Genomic DNA, 23,597 nt, shown 5'->3' on the forward strand with positions numbered 1-23,597 from the left:
CTCATCATGGTGTTCCTTCTGCATATCCTTGAGGATTTTGATATTTACATCATAATTCAAGAGACATCCACCTCAAAAATTGTTTTGACATGAAAAGCCAGGAAATTTTATATGATATGAAAACATTATGCTGGCCTACTTCATATATTATTTAAAAGGAAAAAAGAAGTAGTAGTGTCCTTTGTCTGAAATTTAAACAGAATATAGAATGAGCAAAAAATTGGTATGTTTTCATTGTTTTAGGTAAAATTTTATTGGTGTCAGGTTGACTGGAATTTACAACCATCTGAGGACACTTTTAATGCCAAAACTTTTAGCGCTTAAGCAGCTCCGTTATGCTTTTTCAGAAATATACTCAGCCATCAACTGGAAAACCACTCTCTGAAAAATGTAGTGGAGAAATTACTCACAGAACTTATTTCTCAAATCTCTTCCATATATATGCCCTGTAATGGAGTTAGTCTTCCTTGAAGGATCTTAGACTTCAAACTGGAACTTCTGCTACAGAATCATCTTCCATTAAATGATAGACCCTCATAAAAGTTACTGAAAGAGTGTAGACATTTCCAAAAGCAGCACAGAATTGAAGTTTCATGAGCTTGTTTTAAAGACACAGATGCCTATAGTTACAGAAATAGAGTATTACAGAGGACAAAATACTTGGAAAGGATGGTCATCCAGCCTATCATTTTCCCTCAGTGGCACAGGGTGACTCACTAGGTCATTATCTATTTGGTTCTTAAACATTTCCAATGAAGGCAGTTTTGAAGTCTGCCATGGGGATGTCCAGTGAGGCTTATTTCCAAAATCAAGTGGGAGCCAAAGGATTTTCTCCTGAAATTCGTAGCCCATCAATGAATTTGTCTTCATTGCTATTTTTGTTGTTGTTGTTCAGTCACTAAGTTGTGTCTGACTCTTCGTGACCCCATGGATTGAAGCACACCAGGCTTCCCTGTCCTTCACTATCTCCCAAAATTTGCTCAAACTCATGTCAATTGAGTAGGTGATGCCATCCAACCATCTCATGCTTTGTCGCTCTCTTCTCTTGCTGCCCTCAATCTTTCCCAGCATCAGGGTCATGTCTAATGAGTCAGCTCTTCACATCAGGTGGCCAAAGTATTGGAGCTTCAGCTTTAACATCAGTCCTTCCAATAAATATTCAGGACTGATTTCCTTTAGGATGGACTGGTTGGATCTCCCTGCTACCTAAGGGACTCTCAAGAGTCTTCTCCAGCACCACAGTTCGAAAGCATCACTTCTTTGGTGCTCAGCCTTCTTTATGGTTGCTTTCTTGTTTCATATAATTCAGTAACAATCTTTATTTACATCGAGCCAGTTTATCTCATTGATTTTTGTGACCAAATGAAATGAAATAAATTGTCTGCTCATAATGCTTTAATTCATCTCCTCCCAGTTTTCAATTCAACAATGATATGCTTTGATTTCCTATTTATTAAGGAAGTAGAACAGGAGAAGCTGGGGATATTTGCAATCTTGTAAGGTCTGATATGAACATATTGGTATTATAAATAAATTTAGGTATGTAGAAGTTTGTTGCTTCCCCAATCATCCTAGAGGGCTTTGTGTTGACAATTCAAGTTAGTTGTTTTTTGAAATACTGCCATCTGACTTTCTATCACATGTCATTTCATTTGTGTTAAACATGTCTTAAATAATGAGCTGATATGTACCTCTCTTTTATAGTCATATTTGCTTGCTTGTTCTATTTTGTTTTTTAAAGAGGAAATAGTTTGTCAGTGATTCTGAAAATACTTGGGAAAAATTGCTGTGACTTGTGCTATTAGAGTAGTTAGCAAGGCAATCTAAAAAAAATAAGGAAATAATTTTAAAACTTGGAGCTCTGGCTCTGTTTTTCATAGAGCAATAAATACTGTTGAATAGACATAAAGCTCTGCAGTGTAGTTAGGGATAATAATCAAAATATTTATCAACCAATAAGTAGGGTATGGGCTTCCCTGGTGGCTCAGACAGTAAAGAATCCGCTTGCAATGTAGGAGACTTGGGTTCAATCCGTAGGTTGGGAAGATCCCCTGGAAGAGGGCATGGTAACCCATTCCAGTATTCTTTCCTGGAGAATCCTCATGGACAGAGAAGTCTGGTGGGCAGCAGAGTCTCTGGGCCCACAAAGAGTCAGACATTACTGAGCAGATATGCACAGCACACACAAGGTAGGGTGTGGGGCTTCCTAGGGGGCTCAGTGGTAAAGAACCCGCCTGCCAATGCAGGAGATATAAGAGATGATGGTTCAATCCCTGGGTTGGGAAGATCCCCTAGAAGAAGGCATGGCAACCCACTCCAGTATTCTTGCCTAGAGAGTCTGATGAACAGAGGAACCTGATGAGCTACTGTCCATTGGGTTGCAGAGTTTGACAGGACTGAAGTGACTTACCATGCATGCATGCAAGGTTGGGTGTACTGCCCAATCCAAACAGGTATGGCCTTAGCTCAGGTACAGGTGTTAAACCTTTAGGTGCTCAGTTATGGATGAGATACTAGGGTGGAGCACCAGAAGGTTTAGGACAGCAGTCATCTACGGTCATATATCATGAGTTTAATACTCCTACAAACCAGTCCTGCTGGACAAGAACATCCTACCTTACAGCAGCCCAATCTGTACATCAGGGATTGAAATTTACGTTTTTATTGGGGATTGGTGGAAATGGAGACCTCAGTGGTAGAAAATCCCATACGCTTCTTCCAAGCTGCTCATCTCTTGAGTCTTCAGGAGGTTTGACTGGGGGTCAGAGGAGGCAAAGAGGAGACTGAGGGTGGTGTCCCTGCAGTCAGTGGATCTTGTCCCTGAAATGCCTGGGTCCTCCCACTCATTGTCTTACTCACCTCTGTTTCCCCAACACCTCGACCTACTTGCGGCTCAATAACAAAAGATGAATGAGAGATTGAGAGTGATTGGCTGGCTGTTTCACATTGTGGGCTTTATTATTATTCAGCTTTGATGAGGCCGGCATATCAGGAGATGATTGTTTTGGGAAAGAACTCTTACTCCCAGTTCCCAAGAGGAAGGGCATGTCACATCATGCAGGGGCCACAGAGGGGAAGCACCAGGGTGGGACAGGAGGCAGGAGGAGTGAGGGCAAAAGGTGGGCAAAAGCTGATATTGTGGTTTCTGTGGGAAGAAATGAGTGAGGCATAGTAAATAATCCACATGGTATCCCCAACACCCCATGTGGTATGTATAGTTTATAGTCTCATTTTTATACATGAGGAAGTGGGAGCCTTGAGAAATTGCATAACTTAGTCAAGGTCACAGAGAATTGTGATATGATGCTCTTATTCTCTCTGTTATACTCCATTTACCATTTGTTTTATTCCAGTTATTTGCTTGTGTGTCTGTTGATGCAGCTACTTTGAGCAGTTTAAAATGTTGGACAGTCCTTCTTACCTATATGTGTCCAGTCTCCATCAGAGCGTGGGCAGCATAGAAACCTTTGTTTAATCAATCAGTAAAGCCTCCATCACCTTCCTTTTAATTTGAGCAGCCTAATCAGCAGCCCATTGATGGTACAGGAGCTGTCCTGATGGAAGGAGACCTTTTTTAATGGCTTTCTGTTCTTTGTCTGACATCCTCTGAGACTGGGAACATGGGAATAAAGAAATGAATGACTCCGCAAATGGTTATTTCTATTTTTTGTGTCACTTATCCCTTTCTTAATCTGAGTTCCCTGATGGCTCAGTTGGTAAGGAATCTGCTTACAATATAGGAGACCAAGGTTCAATCCCTGGGTCAGGAAGATCCCTTGTAGAAGAGAATGGCAACCCACTCCAGTATTCTTGCCTGGAGAATCCCATGGACAGAGGAGCCTGGCGGGCTTCAGTCCATGGGGTAGCACAGAGTTGGACACGACTGAATGACTAACACTTTAATCTGGGTTCCGCAGATGCTTGCTTTGTAGGATACAGCCTGAAAGAAGTATGTGAGATGTCTGCTCTGTCCTTGGGAAAGTTAAGGGAATGTATAGAACTTATGCCAATGGAATATTACAGGAAAGTGAACAGGGAAGGCAGAGGTACTGTCCTTGTCAGATGGTGGCTCTCCTGATGATCTCCTCTGCCTTTTCTCCCTTCCAGCTTGCCACCCATCCTGTTCTGCATGTGCAGGGACGAGCCCACACAACTGCACAGCCTGTTGGCCTTCCCACGTGCTGTTGGATGGACAGTGCCTCTCCCAGTGCCCAGATGGGTACTTCAACCAGGAAGGCAGTTGTACAGGTGAGTGTGTAACTGGCTTGGGCATTATGCCCATCACACCCTATGCCCATATGTTGTCTTCATACAACCTGGCTCTGCAATTAGCAACCGTGTCATACCAAGGGACTAGACTTGGGCTGTGAGTCCTTCTGAGTGAGGGAAACAAGTGAAATTCTGTTCATCCAATAGGAAATATGGATGACGTGAAAAATGAAAATCAGTTTGACCCTGTGCATATAGTGAGGGATGGTGGGGGCCATCAAGGAGATGAGCTGCTGCAGGCTCTCATGCATTTGTGGGAGAGCAGGCATTGGCCTTACCTCTGCAGTCCTCAGCCCCTCTTCCCCCGCTGCAGCCTAATAGAGCAAAAAAGGGAAAGGGTATTTATTTTCTTCCTTGACACATCAGCCCAATATGTTTTTAAGAGCACCTGTATATTTCAGTGACAGAGATTTTAAGAATTACTACTTCAGATTAGTGAAGGGTTTTATTGGAATCGACAAAATACTAAAATTTAAGCACCTTATTGTAGCTCTGTGTTTTCTTGTTGCTAAAGAAAGAAAGAAAAGACAAACACATTCTATCATGATTATGGTTTTATTTCTAAAAATAGACTGCTGAGGCCGACTGATAGGGAAAAAGCCCATCGTTATAACATTGTTTGATTTTTGTTTCTGGCATTGGAAAACACATAGTAAATGTGAAAAATATTTTTGAAATAAATTAAAACTTGTCAGATTCATCAAGCCTCAAACTCCAAAGAGGAAATTTAATGTGAATACAAATTTAGATGTTTGAAGATCAATATCATTTTCCTGGAATTTTCTTCTACAAGTAGCTTTTTAATCTCTGTAGGCCCCTGATGGGTTGTTTCACTTGAAACACTCTATTAAGCTCAGTGGGGAGCGTTCTTGGTTTCTTTGTCACTGGGGTTGTCCTTGAAAACTGTGGTCTTTCCTTGTGTGTCCTCACCCTGGCCCAGTTGGTTTCATCTGTGGAAAATTGTTTAGGGGAAGTCTGAGTATCTGTAACTCTTCTCTGCCCATGCCCCTGCCTGCCTGAGACCAGCAGATGGAAGGTACTTTTATAGGGAAGAATAAAAAAAAGTCTGGCTACAGGCTGAATCTGTTTCTTTTACTTTCTGTTGCTTTCCTAAACTGAAAGGATACTGTCTGTACATAACGCCCTACCTCAGGGGACCCGGCCCCTCTGCCTGAATGTGAAACCAAAGTGCCATTGTCCAGAGAGACGTTTGACCCTGTTCACCTATGTATGGCTGCAAGAAAGAGGAAATTAACACAGCCCCTCCCTGAGGCTGACCATTCCAGAGGGTATTTGCAAGATTAATGGCCTCTGTACTTTACTTCCTCACCTCCTCCTCCTCTGTAAAATAACCTGGCATCCAGACCCTGATAAGATGGTTATTTTGAGACACTAGTCTGCCATCTTCTTGATCTGCTGGCTTTCCAAGTAAGGTTGTTATTTCTTGCCTCAACACCTCGTCTGCTGATTTATTGGGGCGAGTAGAGGGGACTTGGACTCAGTAACAGTACCACAAGCAGCAGGGCTCCAAGGTCACTAGAAATATCCTGGCAGGGAGGGGGCACTGGGCAATAGAGAGCAACCTGAAAGTGCTAGTATCTTTCGGATGGATATTTACAAAGTTAAGAGCCTTAAGAATGTAGCACTGGTGATAGTTAATGCTAGCCTTCTAATCAGCAGTTTGCTTGCTTGCCTTTTTTTTCTCTATAACTTCTTATCTTCTCTTGGCCTTCTGCCAGACAAAGTTGACTTTACTGGAAATCTGTGCCTTTCCTTCCCACCAGCTCTGCACCAGAAGGGAATTCTTTGTCATTAGTTCCAGCAAGCACTACCCAGCTCTGGTCCTTTACCTCCCCTCCTCTTGGAATCAGACAGGCTTAGACTTCCTCATCCTTGGCAGAGAAACCCTTCAATCTTCTTCCACGCGCACTTGCTCCCGCTGCCCATCTTGGCAGCATAAGAGCAGTTGCAGCTGCAACTTTCTTTTATTCTTTGCCATGCTTATCTGTATTGCCTGCACCTACTGGGACTCACTGCTCTTTTTCACTGTAGTACCTCTCAGTAATTTGGTGGTTTTTCTGGGGAAAACGTAGCTTTGACAGTTTTGTCTAAAGAATTGAACTTCAAACATGGTTCATGATAACCTCTAGAAAGAGGCCTTTTTCGGCTCTTTGTATTTTAATTAAGTGCTGCTGCTAAAACAGGTATTCAAGTTGTGGCCTGGAGGGAGAGCAGGGTTGGCATCTGACTCTGTGAGAAGTTTTCGCTTCCCCTGCTGTGGATAGTTCCACCTGTGCCTGCTGGGGATTTCTGCGAAGCAAAATGTCTCCCTCTTCTCCATCTAGCTCTTTGAATTTTAGAGAGGGAGAGTCTTACCACTTGTTTTTCTGTTTTTTTACTTGATCTGAACTTCCTGATTTATATAGACGGGAATGGTCATACTGAGCAACCAATTCCTCTCATTTTATTTTCTAACAAATTTTAAAATATTTATTTACTTATTTAGCTACACTGGGTCTTAGTTGAGGCATGCAAGCTCTTCAACCTTCCTCTCGGCATGTGAGATCTTTTTAGTTACAGCATGTGAACTCTTAGTTGTGGCATTCGGGATCTAGTTCCCTGACTGGGGATTAAACCTGGGCCCCCTACATTGGGAGCTTAGCTATTGGACCACCAGGGAAGTCCCAGTTTCTCTCATTTTAATGTTTCTAGATTCCATGTTCTGTTCATGGGCAATGTTTTTGCTGACCCTAGAAATGCTATCTTTTGGTTAATGCCAAAGGGTGTGCCAACCTTGCTCAGGAGTCTTTTTCAAAAGATGATTAGCATTTGAAGTCTGTTCTTAGGGTAATTGGTGGAGTACGCTAAATACTTCGTGTGTGTACATGCTGAGCTGCTAACTCCAATCCTGATTCTTGTTTTTCCTTCCAGAGTGCCACCCCACCTGCAGGCAGTGCCACGGCCCTTTGGAGTCTGACTGCATCTCTTGCCACCCTCACATTCCTTTGACTGCTGGGAGCTGCAGAGCCAGCTGTAAAGAGGAGCAGTTCCTCAACCTCGTGGGCTACTGTGCTGGTGAGTGAGTCCCCTTCACAGGCTCAGAAATCCCTAGCCAAAGGCTGAGGCTTTTCATGCCAGGCCCTTGAAGGCTCGTGCATTTGTCCTTTGTCATCAGATTAAGAGCTCTCTCTTGGGAGATGTTTGTCTCATGTCCAAAAATTCACTTCACTGCTTTCTATCTGACATTTAGTAAATATCTGTGGATTCAAGTGCAATCTTCTAATGATACTCTTGCAGTTCCTGAAAAAATCTTCAGTTCAGTTCAGTTCAGTCCCTCAGTCGTGTCCAACTCTTTGCGACCCCATGAATCGCAGCACGCCAGGCCTCCCTGTCCATCACCATCTCCCGGAGTTCACTCAGACTCACGTCCATCGAGTCCGTGATGCCATCCAGCCATCTCATCCTCTGTCGTCCCCTTCTCCTCCTGCCCCCAATCCCTCCCAGCATCAGAGTCTTTTCCAATGAGTCAACTCTTCACATGAGGTGGCCAAAGTACTGGAGTTTCAGCTTTAGCATCATTCCTTCCAAAGAAATCCCAGGGCTGATCTCCTTCAGAATGGACTGGTTGGATCTCCTTGCAGTCCAAGGGACTCTCAAGAGTCTTCTCCAACACCACAGTTCAAAAGCATCAACTCTTCGGTGCTCAGCCTTCTTCACAGTCCAGCTCTCACATCCATACATGACCACAGGAAAAACCATAGCCTTGACCAGATGGACCTTAGTCGGCAAAGTAATGTCTCTGCTTTTGAATATGCTATCTAGGTTGGTCATAACTTTTCTTCCAAGGAGTAAGCGTCTTTTAATTTCATGGCTGCAGTCATCATCTGCAGTGATTTTGGAGCCCCCCAAAATAAAGTCTAACACTGTTTCCACTGTTTCCTCATCTATTTCCCATGAAGTGATGGAACCAGATGCCATGATCTTCGTTTTCTGAATGTTGAGCTTTAAGCCAACATTTTCACTCTCCTCTTTCACTTTCATCAAGAGGCTTTTAAATTCCTCTTCACTTTCTGCCATAAGGGTAGTGTCATCTGCTTATCTGAGGTGATTGATATTTCTCCCAGCAATCTTGATTCCAGCTTGTGTTTCTTCCAACCCAGCGTTTCTCATGATGTACTCTGAATAGAGGTTAAATAAGCAGAGTGACAATATACAGCCTTGATGTACTCCTTTTCCTATTTGGAACCAGTCTGTTGTTCCATGTCCAGTTCTAACTGTTGCTTCCTGACCTGCATACAGGTTTCTCAAGAGGCAGGTCAGGTGGTCTGGTATTCCCATCTCTCTCAGAATCTTCCACAGTTTATTGTGATCCACATAGTCAAAGGCTTTGGCATAGTCAATAAAGCAGAAATAGATGTTTTTCTGGAACTCTCTTGCTTTTTGGATGATACAACAGATGTTGGCCATTTGATCTCTGGTTCCTCTGCCTTTTCTAAAACCAGCTTGAACATCTGGAAGTTCACGGTTCACATATCGCTGAAGCCTGGCTTGGAGAATTTTGAGCATTACTTTACTAGCATGTGAGATGAGTGCAATTGTGCAGTAGTTTGAGCATTCTTTGGCATTGCCTTTCTTTGGGATTGGAATGAAAACTGACCTTTTCTAGTCCTGTGGCCACTGCTGAGTGTTCCAAATTTGCTGGCATATTGAGTGCAGCACTTTCACAGCATCATCTTTCAGGATTTGAAATAGCTCAAAATCTTAGAACTTCATATTAATGAAAACTGAAGTCATGATAATGATTGCTTACATGCATGCAGCACACCTTAGCTTCAGATGGCAAGAAGCAGGTTCAAGATAGTCAGGCACTCTGAAAACTGTTTCCCTCTCCTCTGCTGCTATCTATTATCTCCTGCTGTGAAGCACCTTTGTCATCAGCCTTGAGCTCACACAACAACAACAACCGGGCACAAAAGCGTAGGGAGATTAACCAGGAAGCAAATCAGTTGCTACAGGAAATGGGATTTTTTTTTCCTCCTCAGTTTAGTACTCAGATCTTAAAAGGAAGTTAATTAGGAAACCAAAAAAGATAAGAAAAAAAAAAAGCAGCAACAATAACAGCAACAGCTTTACTGGGACTTCCCTGGGAGTCCAGTGGTTAAGTGTCTGTGCACTCAATACAGTAGGCACGGGTTCAATTCCTGATCAGGGAACTAAGATCCCACATGCTGCATGGGTGTGGCCACAAATTTTGTTTAAAAAGCACCTTACTGGAAAGAAACCTAGAATTTGGATAATGATGCAATAGCCAGGCAGTGTTTGTGTCCATCCATCCATTCCTACAATAAATATCTTTGAGTCTCTAACAGTGGTCATATGCTCAGAATATTTTTAAAAAAAAAGATTAATAAGATGATGATTGTGCCCTCAAAGAGTTTAAGTCTGGAGAGGGGATTTTACAGACTAGTGGGTTATTTTATATTTCTTGACCCATTTCTCCAAGTTGCATGAGCAAGTTGAAGAGATTTGCCTATAGCTGCTATTGTCACGCTCTGAAGGGCTTGAGTGGGAAGCATCCTGGGATCCACTGGGCAAGAGGGGAAGCTGAAAAATCTGGTTAGACACACTCTGAAGGCACTGACCAGGCTGCAGGGCTTGTTCCCAGGCAGAAGGGAGTGTGGCCAGTTATCTCCATCAGAGTATCGAGGTGGCCCGTTCAACACAGCAAGTAAATGGTATTAGTGCTTCATGTGTGGCTGGAGTGCCGCAGTCCTGGGTGATTTATTTCTTTTTGCACATGACCTTGGCTCAGACAGTAAAAATCTGCCTGCAGTGTAGGAGACCCAGGTTCAATCCCCTGGAGAAAGAAATGGCAACCCACTCCAGTATTCTTGCCTGGGAAATTCCATGGACAGAAAAACCTGGCAGCTACAGTCCATGGGGTCACAAAGAATCATACAGAACTGAGTGACTAACACTGAGCTTAAGACTAGACATCAGAAGGAATTCCCTTGTGGTCCAATGGCTAGGACTCCACACTTTCACTGCTGGGGGCCTGCATCTGATCCTTGATCAGGGAACTAAGAAACCACAAGCCCTGTAGTACCACCTAAAAAAGAGTGAAAAAATGACTTGACACGAGAGTCCAAGATCTATACCCTAGGAAGACAGAACTCTTGAGAACAGCCAAGACCTGCTAGGATTCAGAGCAAAACCTGATTATAGAGACTGCAAACATTTTAGGAACAATGGAAAGTAGAAACTCAGAGAGTCCAGGCTTCAGACAGATGTGATAGCCCACAGCTAGAGGGGCTTCCCTGATGGTTCAGAGAGTGAAGAATCTGCCTGCAAGGTCAGAGACTCAGGTTTAGTCCCTGGGTTGGAAAGATCCCCGGGAGACAGGCATGGCAACCCGCCCCAGTATTCCTGCCTGGAGAATTCCAAGGACAGAGGATCCTAGCGCTGATTCCTATGTTAGGATACAGAGGAGCAACTCCTAAGAGGTCCTGACATGGTTAAAGCACATTAAGGGATATTTATTGAGAATCACCTGAGCCCAGGGTGTTAAATTTGAGGGGTCTCAGAGATCTTCCAGGCTACTTAAGGAGATGACACAAGTACAGTTAACAGATAGTACAAAGCAATTTATGGATCATAGCCTCTTTAGGCAGTATGGGTTGTAGGAGTTCAGAGGAGGGAAAAGTAAAAGATATGGACAGGTGGGGCCTAAAATTCTTCCTGAAGAATAGCTAGGATTCTGTTAGACAGAGGGAAATGAGGTGGGCATTCCAGATGTATTTCTATTGGGAAACAGGCACAGTGGTAGAACATGTGGGCCATTCATGGCCAGTGAGAGTGGTCCAACCTGGCTGAAGGACCTGGTTTCAATTAAGACATATTAGGTGAAATTGTTGGAAAATGTAAGTTGGAGTGAGGGTATACAGAATGCAGAGTTCTAGGCTGAAAAATTTGGATGGACTCTAGTGGGCAATAATAGGACTCAGAGTTTTAGAGGGAACTGTGACAGCTAAGACTATGTTACAGGCAGGAAGGCTGCAAGCTGCGTGGAAGGTGGATTGAAAGTCGGAAAGATGATAGTCAGAGATGTTAGAAGGTTGAACCTTCATAATAGCTTTACTATTTTCAAACTATTCTGAGTATGGAACTTAAACACTTTATGCTGGGGCCATTTTATAAATAAATGTTTATATAAGGAGATCAGAAAATTTTAATTTTTAATCAGCTCAGTTCTCTCCAATGTCCAGAGGCCTCTTTGATGGTAAATTAGGTGATTAGAAATTTCATTAACATTTTAAGGCTTATATGGGATCACTGGAATAAAGAATCATTCAGTTCAGTTTATTTCAGTCGCTCAGTCATATCCAACTCTTTGTGACCCGATGAATCACAGCATGCCAGGCCTCCCTGTCCATCACCAACTTCTGGAGTTCACTCATATTCACGTGCATCGAGTCAGTGATGCCATCCAGCATGGGTTGCTGTTTCCTCCTCCAAGGGGTTTTCCCAACTGAGGATCGAACCCATGTTTCTTATGTCTGCCTGCATTGGCAGGTGGGTTCTTTACCGCTAGCACCACCTGAGAAGCCCTGAGTTGAGAGTAGCTTATCAATATTTATCACAGAAAAATATGACCAGTAATTTTAGTTGTTGACCTTTTAGAGAAGTACACTGACCCCAAGGTTTATTTTTTAATGAACATATGCCCTTTCCAAATACCTCCCAATTCTCTCTGTAATATTGTAATGGATTTGTTCGTGTATGGCTTCATCAGGCATTTATTACCTGCATGCTCCCTAACAGGCACTGTGCTAGGCTCTGGGGAGGCCCAGATAAATAAATATAGTGCTTGCATTCCAGAAACACACTGTGTAGTGAAGGAAGGAGATGTTGGTTGAATATGATATTATTGTGACTCTGTGAGCTGAGGGACAGCACCCTATCCCAGACAGGAATGTGCATGTGTGTGTGCACTCGTGTGTGTGTGTGTGCACTCATATGTGTGTGTGTGTGTGTGTGTGTGTGTGTGTGTGTGCATGTGTGTAGTGGGTGGTGAAGGTCTTCTGGAACTAGTCATAACAGATGATTTGGGAACATGAGTAAGAATTAGAAGGCTTTGGAGATTTGGAGAGGAGAGCATTCCAGAAAACAAGTCAAAGAATTTTTTCTATTCAGGCATCAATAGAGAGTTCAGTAGAATGCCAGGTCCCTCCAGGTGCTGGGCCCTGAAGCAGAAGGAAGCAGGCCAGGTCATGAGGCCTTTGTGGGTTCTGTTTGGGGAGAATATGCCTTGTTATCAAGGCCGTGATAGGTTTTTAAGGAAGGAAGCGTTTTAATTACACTTCTGTAAAGAGAAAATTCTGCAGAAGATTGTGTAGAAGAAGACAGGGGCAGAAAGTCCTTTGGGAGGGAGTTGTAGGAATCCATGTGGGAGATGAATCCCTTTGATGAGAAAGTTGCTGAGGGGATGAAGAGCAGGGCATGGCTTCAGTAAGCATTAATTGTATATTAGGTCGACCCATCTGAGATTGCTGTTTTGTGGGGAAAAAATAAAATGGTCAAATAGTGGCAGTTTCATATGATTCAACCTAATAGAAACAGCAGAAGTTGGTGATCTCCTAGAACTGATGCTAAGGGAGAGTGAATTTGGGGGATGATTTCTAGGATTCTGGTCTAGTAAGTTCAAGGAATGAGAGAAACATTTGTGAAGGACCAGAATAGGAAGATGATATATTTGACCTTGGGCAGGTGGGACTACTGGACGATCTGGGGTAGCTGTCCAGGAGGAGGGTGAAGGTCTCAGTGAGCCATAAACTCATCTGCTATCTTCATTTCACCCTGAGCCTAAAGTCCTGGAACTCTTTTTTTAGCTCAAGTGTTGCTTCAGTCATGTCATAAGTTAAACTCCTGGAATATTTCAGTGACTTTTATCTAAACGCTGGAAGGTGTTAGGAGGAGCCCTGGTGATAGCAAAGCAGAAGATAGTCCACCCATGCAGTGCCCTCAATAGAGGGTATTTCCAGAGTCCTTGGGAAAATCTGACACAGTGGAAGCCCTGGAGAAGCACCCTCTCTTCTTCTGTCTCGTGTGAACTTTAGAGGTTGGTAGGATTTACTCACAGGATTTATTCTCTCTCTGAGCTGTACCTAACCTAAGATCATCATCAGAGACCTCTTAATTGCTCTTAGCTGTTTAAGAAAGAAAATTACATCTAATTTATCACACAGACAAGAATAAGCACATCCTGGGAACAGGTCCAATAACCTCACTGTGTTATCACATATGGAGATGTCATATGTATGAGGGTTTTTTTTTTTTTCCTCCAAGTCTATCAAAGCAAATACACAGTTTGTGAGATATGGGGCCAGAGCTGAAGGCTTTCAACAAAGACAAATGAACTGGGATGAGTGGTAAGAGTGGATAAGATTGCAGCTGACATGGTGAGGTGTTATGGCAAACCAGTTGTTTTCCTCCATAGATTTTTGGTTTTTATACTTTGCTCACATCTCAACAATGTTATCCCCAAATTTCAAAGCCTGGGGTACTCCTTCTCTTTGTCTTTCTCAGCTACAACCTTTCTCTTTTTCATAGAAAAGGATGAGAATTATAAAGAAAACCTGAAGAAATATTCAAATGAAGATGCATTAAAAAAATAACATTGTTTTTCTGGAATGTCTAAAGGGAAGGCTGTACTTTTTAGTTCTTAGGTAGAAAGGGGATAATACTGAGAGTAGTATTGTAGAGGAAAAGGCTGAAATATTTTATTTATTTCACTTTTAATCTAGATATTGTTTATTTACAAGATTGTGTTAGTTTCAGGTGTCCAGCAAAGTGATTCAGCTATATTTGCATATGTGTATATATGTTTTCTATTCTTTTTTTCTTTTAATTAATTTATTTTTTATTGAAGAATAATTGCTTTGTAGAATTTTGCTGTTTTCTGTCAAACCTCGACATGAATCAGCCATAGGTATAAGTATATCCCCTCCCTTTTGGAACTCCCTCCCATCTCCCTCCCCATCTCACCCCTCTAGGTTGATACAGGGCCCCCGTTTGAGTTTCCTGAGCCATACAGCAAATTCCCGTTGGCTATCTATTTTACATATGGTAATATAAGCTTCCATGTTGCTCTTTCCATACATCTCACCCTCTCCTCCCCTCTCCCCATGTCTGTAAGTCTATTCTCTATGTCGGTTTCTCCACTGTTGCCCTGTATATAAATTCTTCAGTACCATTTTTCTAGATTCCATATATATGTGTTAGAATACGGTATTTATCTTTCTCTTTCTGACTTACTTCACTCTGTTTAATAGGTTCTAGGTTCATCCACCATATTAGAACTGACTCAAATGCATTTATGTCATCTTTGATTTCTTTCATTGGTGTCTTATAATTTTCTGTGTACAGTTCTTTCGTCTCCTTAGGTAAGTTTATTCCTAGATATTTATTTAATTCTTTTTGTTGAAATTGTGAATGGGATTGATTCCTTAATTTCTCTTTCTGATTTTTCATTGTTAGTATATAGAAATGCAACTGATTTCTGTGTATTGATTTTGTACCCTGCAACTTTGCTAAATTCACTGATTAGCTCTAGTAATTTTCTGATACTGTCTTTAGGGTTTTCCATGTACAGTATCATGTCATCTGCAAACAGTGAGAGCTTTACTTCTTCTTTTCCAATCTGGATTCCTTTTATTTCTCTTTCTTCTCTGATTGCTGTAGCTAGGACTTCCAGAACTATGTTGAATAATAGTGGCCAAAGTGGACACCTTTGTCTTGTTCCTGATCTTAGGGGGAATGCTTTCAGCTTTTCACCATTGAGAATAATGTTTGCTGTAGGCTTATCATATATGGCCTTTACTATGTTGAGGTAGGTTCCTTCTACATCTGTTTTTGGAAGAGTTTTAATCATAAATGGGTGCTTAATTTTGTCAAAGGCTTTTTCTGCATCTATTGAGATGATCATATAGTTTTTATCTTTCAATTTGTTAATATGGTGTATTGCCTTGATTGATTTGCATAGATTGAGGAATTCTTGCATCTCTGGAATAAACCCAACTTGATCATGGTGTATGAGCTTTTTGATGTGTTGCTGAATTCTCTTTGCTAAAATTTTATTGAGGATTTTTGCATCTATGTTCATCAGTGATATTGGCCTGTAGTTTTCTTTTTTTGTGTTGTCTTTGTCTGGTTTTGGTGTCAGGGCAATGGTGGCCTCGTAGAATGAGTTTGGAAGTGTTCCTTCCTCTGCAACTTTTTGAAAGAGCTTTAGAAGATAGACCTTAGCTCTTCTGTAAATGTTTGATAGAATTCTCCTGTGAAGCCGTCTGGTCCTGTGCTTTTGTTTTGGGGAGATTTTTGACCATAGCATCAATTTCAGTGCTTGTAATTGGATTGTTCATAATTTCTATTTCTTCCTGGTTCAATCTTAGAAGATTGAACTTTTCTACGAATCTGTCCATTTCTTCCAGGTTATCTATTTTATTGCCATATAGTTGTTCATAATAGTCTCTTATAATCTTCTGTATTTCCACACTGTCTGGTGTAACCTCTCCTTTTTCATTTCTAATTTTGTTGATTTGATTCTTCTCTCTTTTTTTCTTGATGTGTCTAGCTAAGGGTTTGTCAAGTTTGTTTATCTTCTCAAAGAATCAGCTTTTAGTTTTATTAATCTTTACTATTGTTTCTTTCATTTCTTTTTCATTTATTTCTGCTCAGATTTTTATGATATCTTTCCTTCTGCTAATTTTGGGGTTCTCTTGTTGTTCTTTTTCCAGTTGTTTTAGGTGTAAAGTTAGGTTGTCTATTCAATGTTTTTCTTGTTTGGATTGTGTTGCTATAAGCTTCCCCCTTAGAATTGCTTAGGCTGCATCCCATAGGTTTTGAGTTGTCATGTTTTCATTGTCATTTGTTTCTAGAAATTTTTTTGATTTCCCTTTTGATTTTTTCAGTAACGTTGGTTATTTAGAAATGTGTTGTTTAATCACCATGTGTTTGTATTTCTTACAGTTTTTTTCTTGTAATTGATGTCTAGTCACATAGCATTGTGATTGGAGGAGATGGTTGATACAGTTTCAATTTTCTTCAATTTATTGAGGTTTGATTTGTGACCCAAGATGTGGTCTATTCTGGAGAATGTTCCATGTGCACTTGAGATGAAGGTGTATTCTTCTGCATTTGGATGGAATGTCCTGAAGATATCAATGAGATCCTTCTCATCTAATGTATCATTTTAAGACTTGTGTTTCCCTATTAATCTTCTGTTTTGATGAGCTGTTCATTGGTGTGAGTGGGGTGGTAAAGTCCCCTCCTATTGTTGTGTTACTGTCAGTTTCTCCTTTTATGTCTGTTAGTGTTTGTCTTATGTATTGAGGTGCGCCTATGTTGGGTGCATAGATATTTACAATTGTGATGTCTTCCTCTTAGATTGATCCCTTGAACATTACGTAGTATCCTTTTTTACCTCTTGTAATCTTCTTTATTTTAAGGTCTATTTTGTCTGGTATGAGGATTGCTACTCCAGCTTTCTTTTGCTTTCCATTTACATGGAATATATTTTTCATCCTTTCACTTTCAGTCTATATGTGTCGTGAGGTCTGAAGTGAGTTTCTTGTTGACAGCATATATTATGGGTCTTGTTTTTGTATCCATTTAGCTAGTCTGTGTCTTTTGGTTGGAGCATTTAATCCATTTACATTTAAAGTAATTATTGATATATATATTCATATTGCCTGCTTTTCTATTCTTTTCCAGTATTGTTTATTATATGATGTTGAATATAGTTCCCTGTGCTATACAGTTAATCCTTGTTGTTTATCTATTTTGCATATGGTAGTGTGCGTGTATTAATCCCATACTCTGAATTTATCCTCCCTACCTTTCCCCTTTGGTAGCTATAGGTTTGTTTTCTATGAAGACTGCAAAATTTTAAATAGCTGATTTGTCAGGATGGCAGAATTCTAGGGGATTAAAATTTTGTTTATGCAGTAATTTTTTAAATGCTGGTTTGTTTTCTCATAAATCTGTGCCAGAATGTAAGCAAGGGAATTTTCATATTGTATTCCAGTACTTGAGTTCAAAGCAATGGTTAATAGGTGTGGCATGAAAACATGTCTCCTGGCTGAATAAATTTGGCAAACTCTTGGTTAAGTAAAGTTAAGCAGCTTTCTTTATTATGGAATTTCTCAAAACCTTAAATAAGCAATTGTACATTGTGAATCTCTGAAATGAAGGAGGCTGCATCCCTCCCCTCAATTTATTATAGCTTCTCCCAGAGTTAACCAGTGCTTTGCAGAACAATATTTGGGAAGCCCAGCACTAGCTGGTGTTAGTATGTTGGACAATTTGTTGGCACTTCCTCAAGGTCCAATGAAATGCTCAAGCTACACTCAGATTGCAAACTTCCTTCCTTCCATCCCTTGGTGCCCCTCTCTCTCTTCCTTTCTTCCTTGTTTTCTCTGTGGACGAACAGAGGGCCCCGAGATTGCTTAGGCTTGCCACTCTAAACTGTTGAAGAGCATCAGGGAGCAATCAGTAATTTTCCTCTAATGCTGGGTCTGAGAAATGTTTGCTCTCTGAATCTGAGCTGACAAATTAGAAAACCTGTTAATATCTTTTTTCTTCCAAATCATTAAAAACAAAACTAAACCTCTTGAGTCCCTTCCACAATTTTCCCCAATTACTGTCAATCATTTCCTAAAGAGGACACTGAAGTGTGGTGAAACAGTTGCAATGCACAGGTTAAAGAGCAACAAATCCTTATTGCGAAATAAGCTGTGAAAACTGGAACACTGAGTGATGAAAAAAGGAACAATTCAACTTGAATATCATTAAAAACTGGGTGGGACAGAGCCCTATAGAAACCAGTGCTCCAGTTCTCTGCTTCCAGATAAAGTGACTTGAAGCCAGAAATGTGGGAGCCAGTTCTGCTTTAGAGCAGTTTCTATGTGTGGGGTGTGGAGGCTTCCCCAGTGGCTCAGTGGTAAAGAATCCACCTGCAGTACAGGAGATGCAGGAGACCCGGGTTCAGTCCCTGGGTGGGGAAGATTCCCTGGAAGAGGGCATGGCAACTCACTCTAGTATTCTTACCTGGAGAATTCCATGGACAGAGGAGCCTGGCGGGCTACGATCCATGGGGTTGCAAAGAGTCGGACACAACTGAAGCAACTGAGCATGCACACATACGTGTGAGGAAGGTTGGCACTCTCCTATATCTTGCTGTAGCTGCTCCTGGGACTGTAAACTGAAAGAAGAAAAAAGGCACACGCTAAAACTTGTAACAGTTAGTACTTTATTTTCATCATCAAAATCCTACCCATCCATCCCTTCTGGCCTTGCTCAGATTCCTTCTCTTCTAGGACCAGCCTGCTTTTTGCAGCTCCTGAGTTGTCATTTTTAGGTACGCTGATTGTTTCTAAGGATTTCGAACCACTTGGCATTGACTGGCTCGTGTTCTCTGTGAGTGGTCTTTTCATGGTGTCTAGTAATAGGTGACTGTACTGAGAGCTTAGTATATGACAGTGCAGTACTGTGCTCAGTTGCTCAGTCGTGTCCAACTCTTTGCAACCTCATGGATGTAGCCCTCCAGGCTCCTCTGTCCATGGAATTTACCAGGCAAGAATACTGGATCAGGTTGCCATTTCCTCCTCCGGGGGATTTTCTTGACTCAGAAGTTGAACCTGAGTCTCTTGTGTCTCCTGCATCAGCAGGCCCATTTTTTACCACTGCACCACCTGGAAACCCGTTAGTATGTGACAAACACTGTGCTAATTGCTTTGAATGCATTTTGCCATTTAATAGTGACAGTGATTCTCCAAGGTGGGTACTAATGTGATCTCCATTTCGCATATGAAGAAACTGAGCTGAAGACATGTTCAAGTCACTTACTCAATATGACAAAATTTGGAAGATAGAGCCAAGATTTTAACCTGGAGAGTGATTCCAGAAGTTATATACTCAGTTGGCCAGAAGTTGGTTCTGGTTTTCCCATAAGATCTATTTTTTAAAAAAATTATTCCTATTTTTAATTTTATTTTTGGCTGTGTTGAGTCTTAGTCGCTGCACTCAGACTTCCCTCTAGTTGTGGTGTGGGCTCCAGGGTGCATGGGCTCAGTAGCTGTGACTGGTGGGCTTAGTTGTGCCGTGTCACATGGGATCTTAGTTCCAGTACCAGGGATTGAACCTGCACCCCCTGAGCCATAAGGCAGATTCTTAATCACTGGACCAGCAAGGAAGTCCCCTCCCATAAGAGCTTATGGAAAAACATGAACGAACTTTTTGCCCAATACTTAACCATTTTGTCCTACTTGATGAGACAAAATATAATAATAGGAACTCAAGAAAATTTCTGGTTGTAGATTAAAAGGTGGCTCCTCAGAGTCTGGTATGGCAAGATGGTTGGAGCAGCACTATTGGGGAAAGCTTCAAGAATTTTTTGGTCTGTTTTAAATGCTAAGGAAGTCATTTAAGATTGCAGTGGATTTATATAGTGTATCCCTTGCCAAGTTGCTTGAGTCATTTCCAGCTCTTTGCAATCCCATGGACTGTAGCCCATCAGGCTCCTCTGTCCATGGGCATTCTCCAGGCAAGAATACTTGAGTGGGTTGCCATTCCCTCCTCCAGGGGATCTTCCTGACCCAGAGATCAAAGCTGTGTCTCCTGCATTGCAGGCAGATTCTTTACCATCTGAGCCACCAGGGAACCTCTATATTGTATATATCTGTATTAAATGAATAAACTTTAAATAAAAACATTAACACATACTAAAATTCAGTAATTTGTGTTACTCCACATGTACTTTAATCTTTTCCAGTGGTTAAATACACACATTTTTCATAGTTGTAATCAGCAGCTATGTACAGGCACACCTTTGAAATGTTGTGGGTTTGGTTTCCGGCCACTGCAATAAAGTGACTATCACAATAAAGCAAGTCACACAAATTGTTTGGTTTTCCAGTACTCATAAAAATTATGTTTACACTATATTATAGTCTATTAAGTGTGCGATCATTTTATGTCTTAAACACAATGACTATACCTTAAATAAAAATATTTTATTGCTAAAAAATGCTAACCATTATCTGACAGAGTAGAGTTGCCACAAATCTTCAGGTTGCAAAAGAAAAAAAACACAGGTGCAAAGCACAATTAAGTCAAGCACAATAAAATGAGGCATGTCTGTATTTCTTTGTCTTTCTCTTAAGTATCACTTTGTATATTTCCATGTCTTGGCAAGTCATTGGAAGAATCCACGTAATTGTAGTATTTAATGGCTAAATAACATTCCATTATATTTGTGTAACTTAATTTGATTGGCTATTTTTTCTGTTGTGGTTCTGGGCAATAACCAGCAGGGGATAGAGTTACCGCTTGGTGAGTTAAGTATGACTTCCAAGGTTTCACCTGGGATGAGATCTGCTTTTCATGTTATTATTAATAGCAATAATGGTGTGGTTTGGTGAATTTTATAATTTTTAGAGTATTTTCTCACTTAACTTTTGCAGTTGGTCATCCCAGGGAACCTTTCTGTCGAAGTGGGAATAGAGCTCAGTTTGGTGCCTAATCAGCACATAGATGGTGATTAAGAAATGTTGGAATGATGTGATTCTGGTGTCCTAACATCTACTTTAGTCTAGTCCCGTTTCAGTGTGTCCTATGGTGATTACACCAAGAATCTTCTTGTGTAACCCATTTTTTTAAAAAATTTTTCTTGCTTTTTATCTCTTCTGTTTCACTTTCTATTTCATTCCATCTGGCCCTATTCAATTTCTATATTTTTTTCGATTTTCTTGTCTCTTATTTTTTTAACATTTCCTTCTTCAGTTTCCTTATCTTCTTTTCTGGCAATGCACATTCTTTTTTTTATTTCTCATCTGTCACCCTATCTCCTATTGCTGGAACTAAGAGACGCAAATCCAATCTCTCTCTGGAACTTTCAGTGATTGTCTCTCCCTTGTTCTCAGAGTTTTTGTTTTATTTAAGGGACTGTGCTGTCTGCTGAAAAATGGTTGAATATTTCAAGGCATTTCTTTTCTTTGAACTTTTGGGGAAAAAAAGATCATGACCTATGCTTAAAGAACAGCAGCTTGTATTTTCTCCTTATTGTGACTTTTACTAAACAATATCTACCTAGCCTTGGAAATGACATTACTTAAAAGTCTTCAGCTTGGCAGGGCTCCCAATGAAGTTAGGATTGCTTTGTCTTCAGAACTACAAGCCAGGGCCTGAATTGTAGAGAAGGTTTGACTGCTTATGTGTAAAGAATACCATTGAATTTAGGCTCCACAGGTTGTCTTTAAGTACTAAAGACAGAAAAATTGCTATGGCTGCACTTACCTGCTTTTTTTACACATGTAAATCTCTCCATTTACGTGTAATAGGCAAAAATCATGACTTAGATGGAAGTGTGATCATCAGTATCAATGGCAGTCCTGATTGGGCTGGCCCCAGATTAACAATAATGACTAATGTTTATTGAGCACTTACTATGTACTGACTTCTCACATACATTGTCTCATTTAATCCTGACTGTGACCCTGGCAACCCACTCTAGGACTCTTGCCTGGAAAATCCCATGGACGGAGAAGCCTGGTAGGCTGCAGTCCATGGGGTCGCAAAGAGTCAGACACGATTGAGAGACTTCACTTTCACTTTTCACTTTCATGCACTGGAGAAGGAAATGGCACCCCACTCCAGTATTCTTGCCTGGAGAATCCCAGGGACAGGGGAGCCTGGTGGGCTGCCATCTATGGGGTCACAAAGAGTCGGACACGACTGAAGCAGCTTAACTTAGCAGTGCCCCTGGAAGGTCAGAGCTGTGATTAGTAACATTTCCATCTTGTAACCCAAGAGACTAAGGTAAGAGACATTAACCAGCTTACCCAATGTTCCACAGCTAGTATGCAGTAGAGCTGGGCTTTGAAGCAGCACCACTTCAGAGGGCACACACGTGAATCCTCATGACCCGATCTAGTTCCAGTAGGACCGTCTCTTCTCCATAACAGTATTACTTATAGTTCTTGCTGAGGCTTTGGCACCTTGCCCACCATGGCCTTTCCATATACACTCCCTACACTTTCCCACAACTCTCACTCCCACCAGTTTATATCTCTGCTTTCTTCTGTGTTTGGAAGATTAATGTAATCCCGTAAAAACAATGACAGCAGAAGTAACTTCCTCACTTCTTCCCCTTGAATGTCTCTGTATCTTCTTCTAAATACCTTTTCCTTCATTCCTTCCTTTGAGAAGGGTCTGAACATTTGATCCACAGGAACAATATACTCAAAAAGCACAAAAGAACCCCCGGTCCACCTCTACCAAAGGTGGTACTATTTTTCCTTCTCCTGACTCTCTTCATCCACTACTGATGTTTCACCAGTATAATTCAAAAGTAAGTACAGTTGATGCTTGAACAAGGTAGGTTTGAACTGCATGGGTTTACTTGTGTCCAGATATTTTTCACTAGTAAATACTACAGTATTATACGGTCTGTGGTTGGTTGAATCTGAGGACATGGAGGAATGGGGATGCAGAGAGCTGACTACAAGTTATACTCCGATTAACCTTTGCATTGTTGAAAGGAGTTGATCATAATTATAATTTAAAATTGAGTTACACTTGCTTCCTTCCCACCCCTCTTCCACATTCTAGTCACCGCCACATCTTGCAAAGCTTAAGTCCCTCTTATTTCCTTTGGATAAATAATTCTCTGGTCCTCCTTAGACGCCAGTTGTATTTTGTTGTTGTTCAGTTGTCAGTTATGTCTGGCACTTTGCGACCCGATGGACTGCAGCACACCAGGCTTCTCTGTCCTTCACTGTCTCCCAGAGTTTGCTCAGACTCATGTCCATTGAGTCAATGATGCCATCCAACCATCTCATCCTCTGTCACCTACTTCTCCTGCCTTCATTCTTTCCCAGCATGAGGGTCATTTCCAATGAGTTGGCGCTTCACATCAGGTGGCCAAAGTATTGGAGCTTCAGCTTCAGTTGTATTTTAGGTGTGGCTTTCTTCTAACATCGGACCTTGTCCTGAGCATCTTGAGGGAAGGGTCTCACTGACTCAATGCTCTGTCTGCCGCAGTAGCTTCCATAGTTCCTCATGCCCAACGGGCATCCCGGAGATGTTATTGAAGTGAACTTTTTTCTATTTTGGAGGGAAGGCAAGATTAAAAGAACTGGGGGGAAGGGAGGTTAGATACAAGGCGTCAGGATACTTGGACAGGAAGGGTGCTTATTTCCCCTGTTGGCAGCAAGAACTTGCATCATACCTGAGGAAGGAGCTTCACTCTTACATCTAACGCTGCTTCTCGC

At 41.4% G+C, this 23,597-nt stretch overlaps 1 protein-coding gene across 1 annotated transcript in view; it reads left to right on the top strand.

Annotated features, from left to right (window-relative positions):
• Window positions 1–23,597, top strand: part of FRAS1 (Fraser extracellular matrix complex subunit 1) — a 508,994-nt gene that overhangs the window by 291,701 nt on the left and 193,696 nt on the right. Inside the window, exons 19-20 of the mRNA XM_052641724.1 lie at window positions 4,108–4,248; window positions 7,201–7,344. Of these exons, the coding sequence (XP_052497684.1) occupies window positions 4,108–4,248; window positions 7,201–7,344 (285 nt within the window). The remainder of the gene's footprint in view (window positions 1–4,107; window positions 4,249–7,200; window positions 7,345–23,597) is intronic.

This window comes from Budorcas taxicolor, chromosome 6 (genome assembly GCF_023091745.1).
Source record: "Budorcas taxicolor isolate Tak-1 chromosome 6, Takin1.1, whole genome shotgun sequence".
Taxonomy (NCBI): domain Eukaryota; kingdom Metazoa; phylum Chordata; class Mammalia; order Artiodactyla; family Bovidae; genus Budorcas; species Budorcas taxicolor.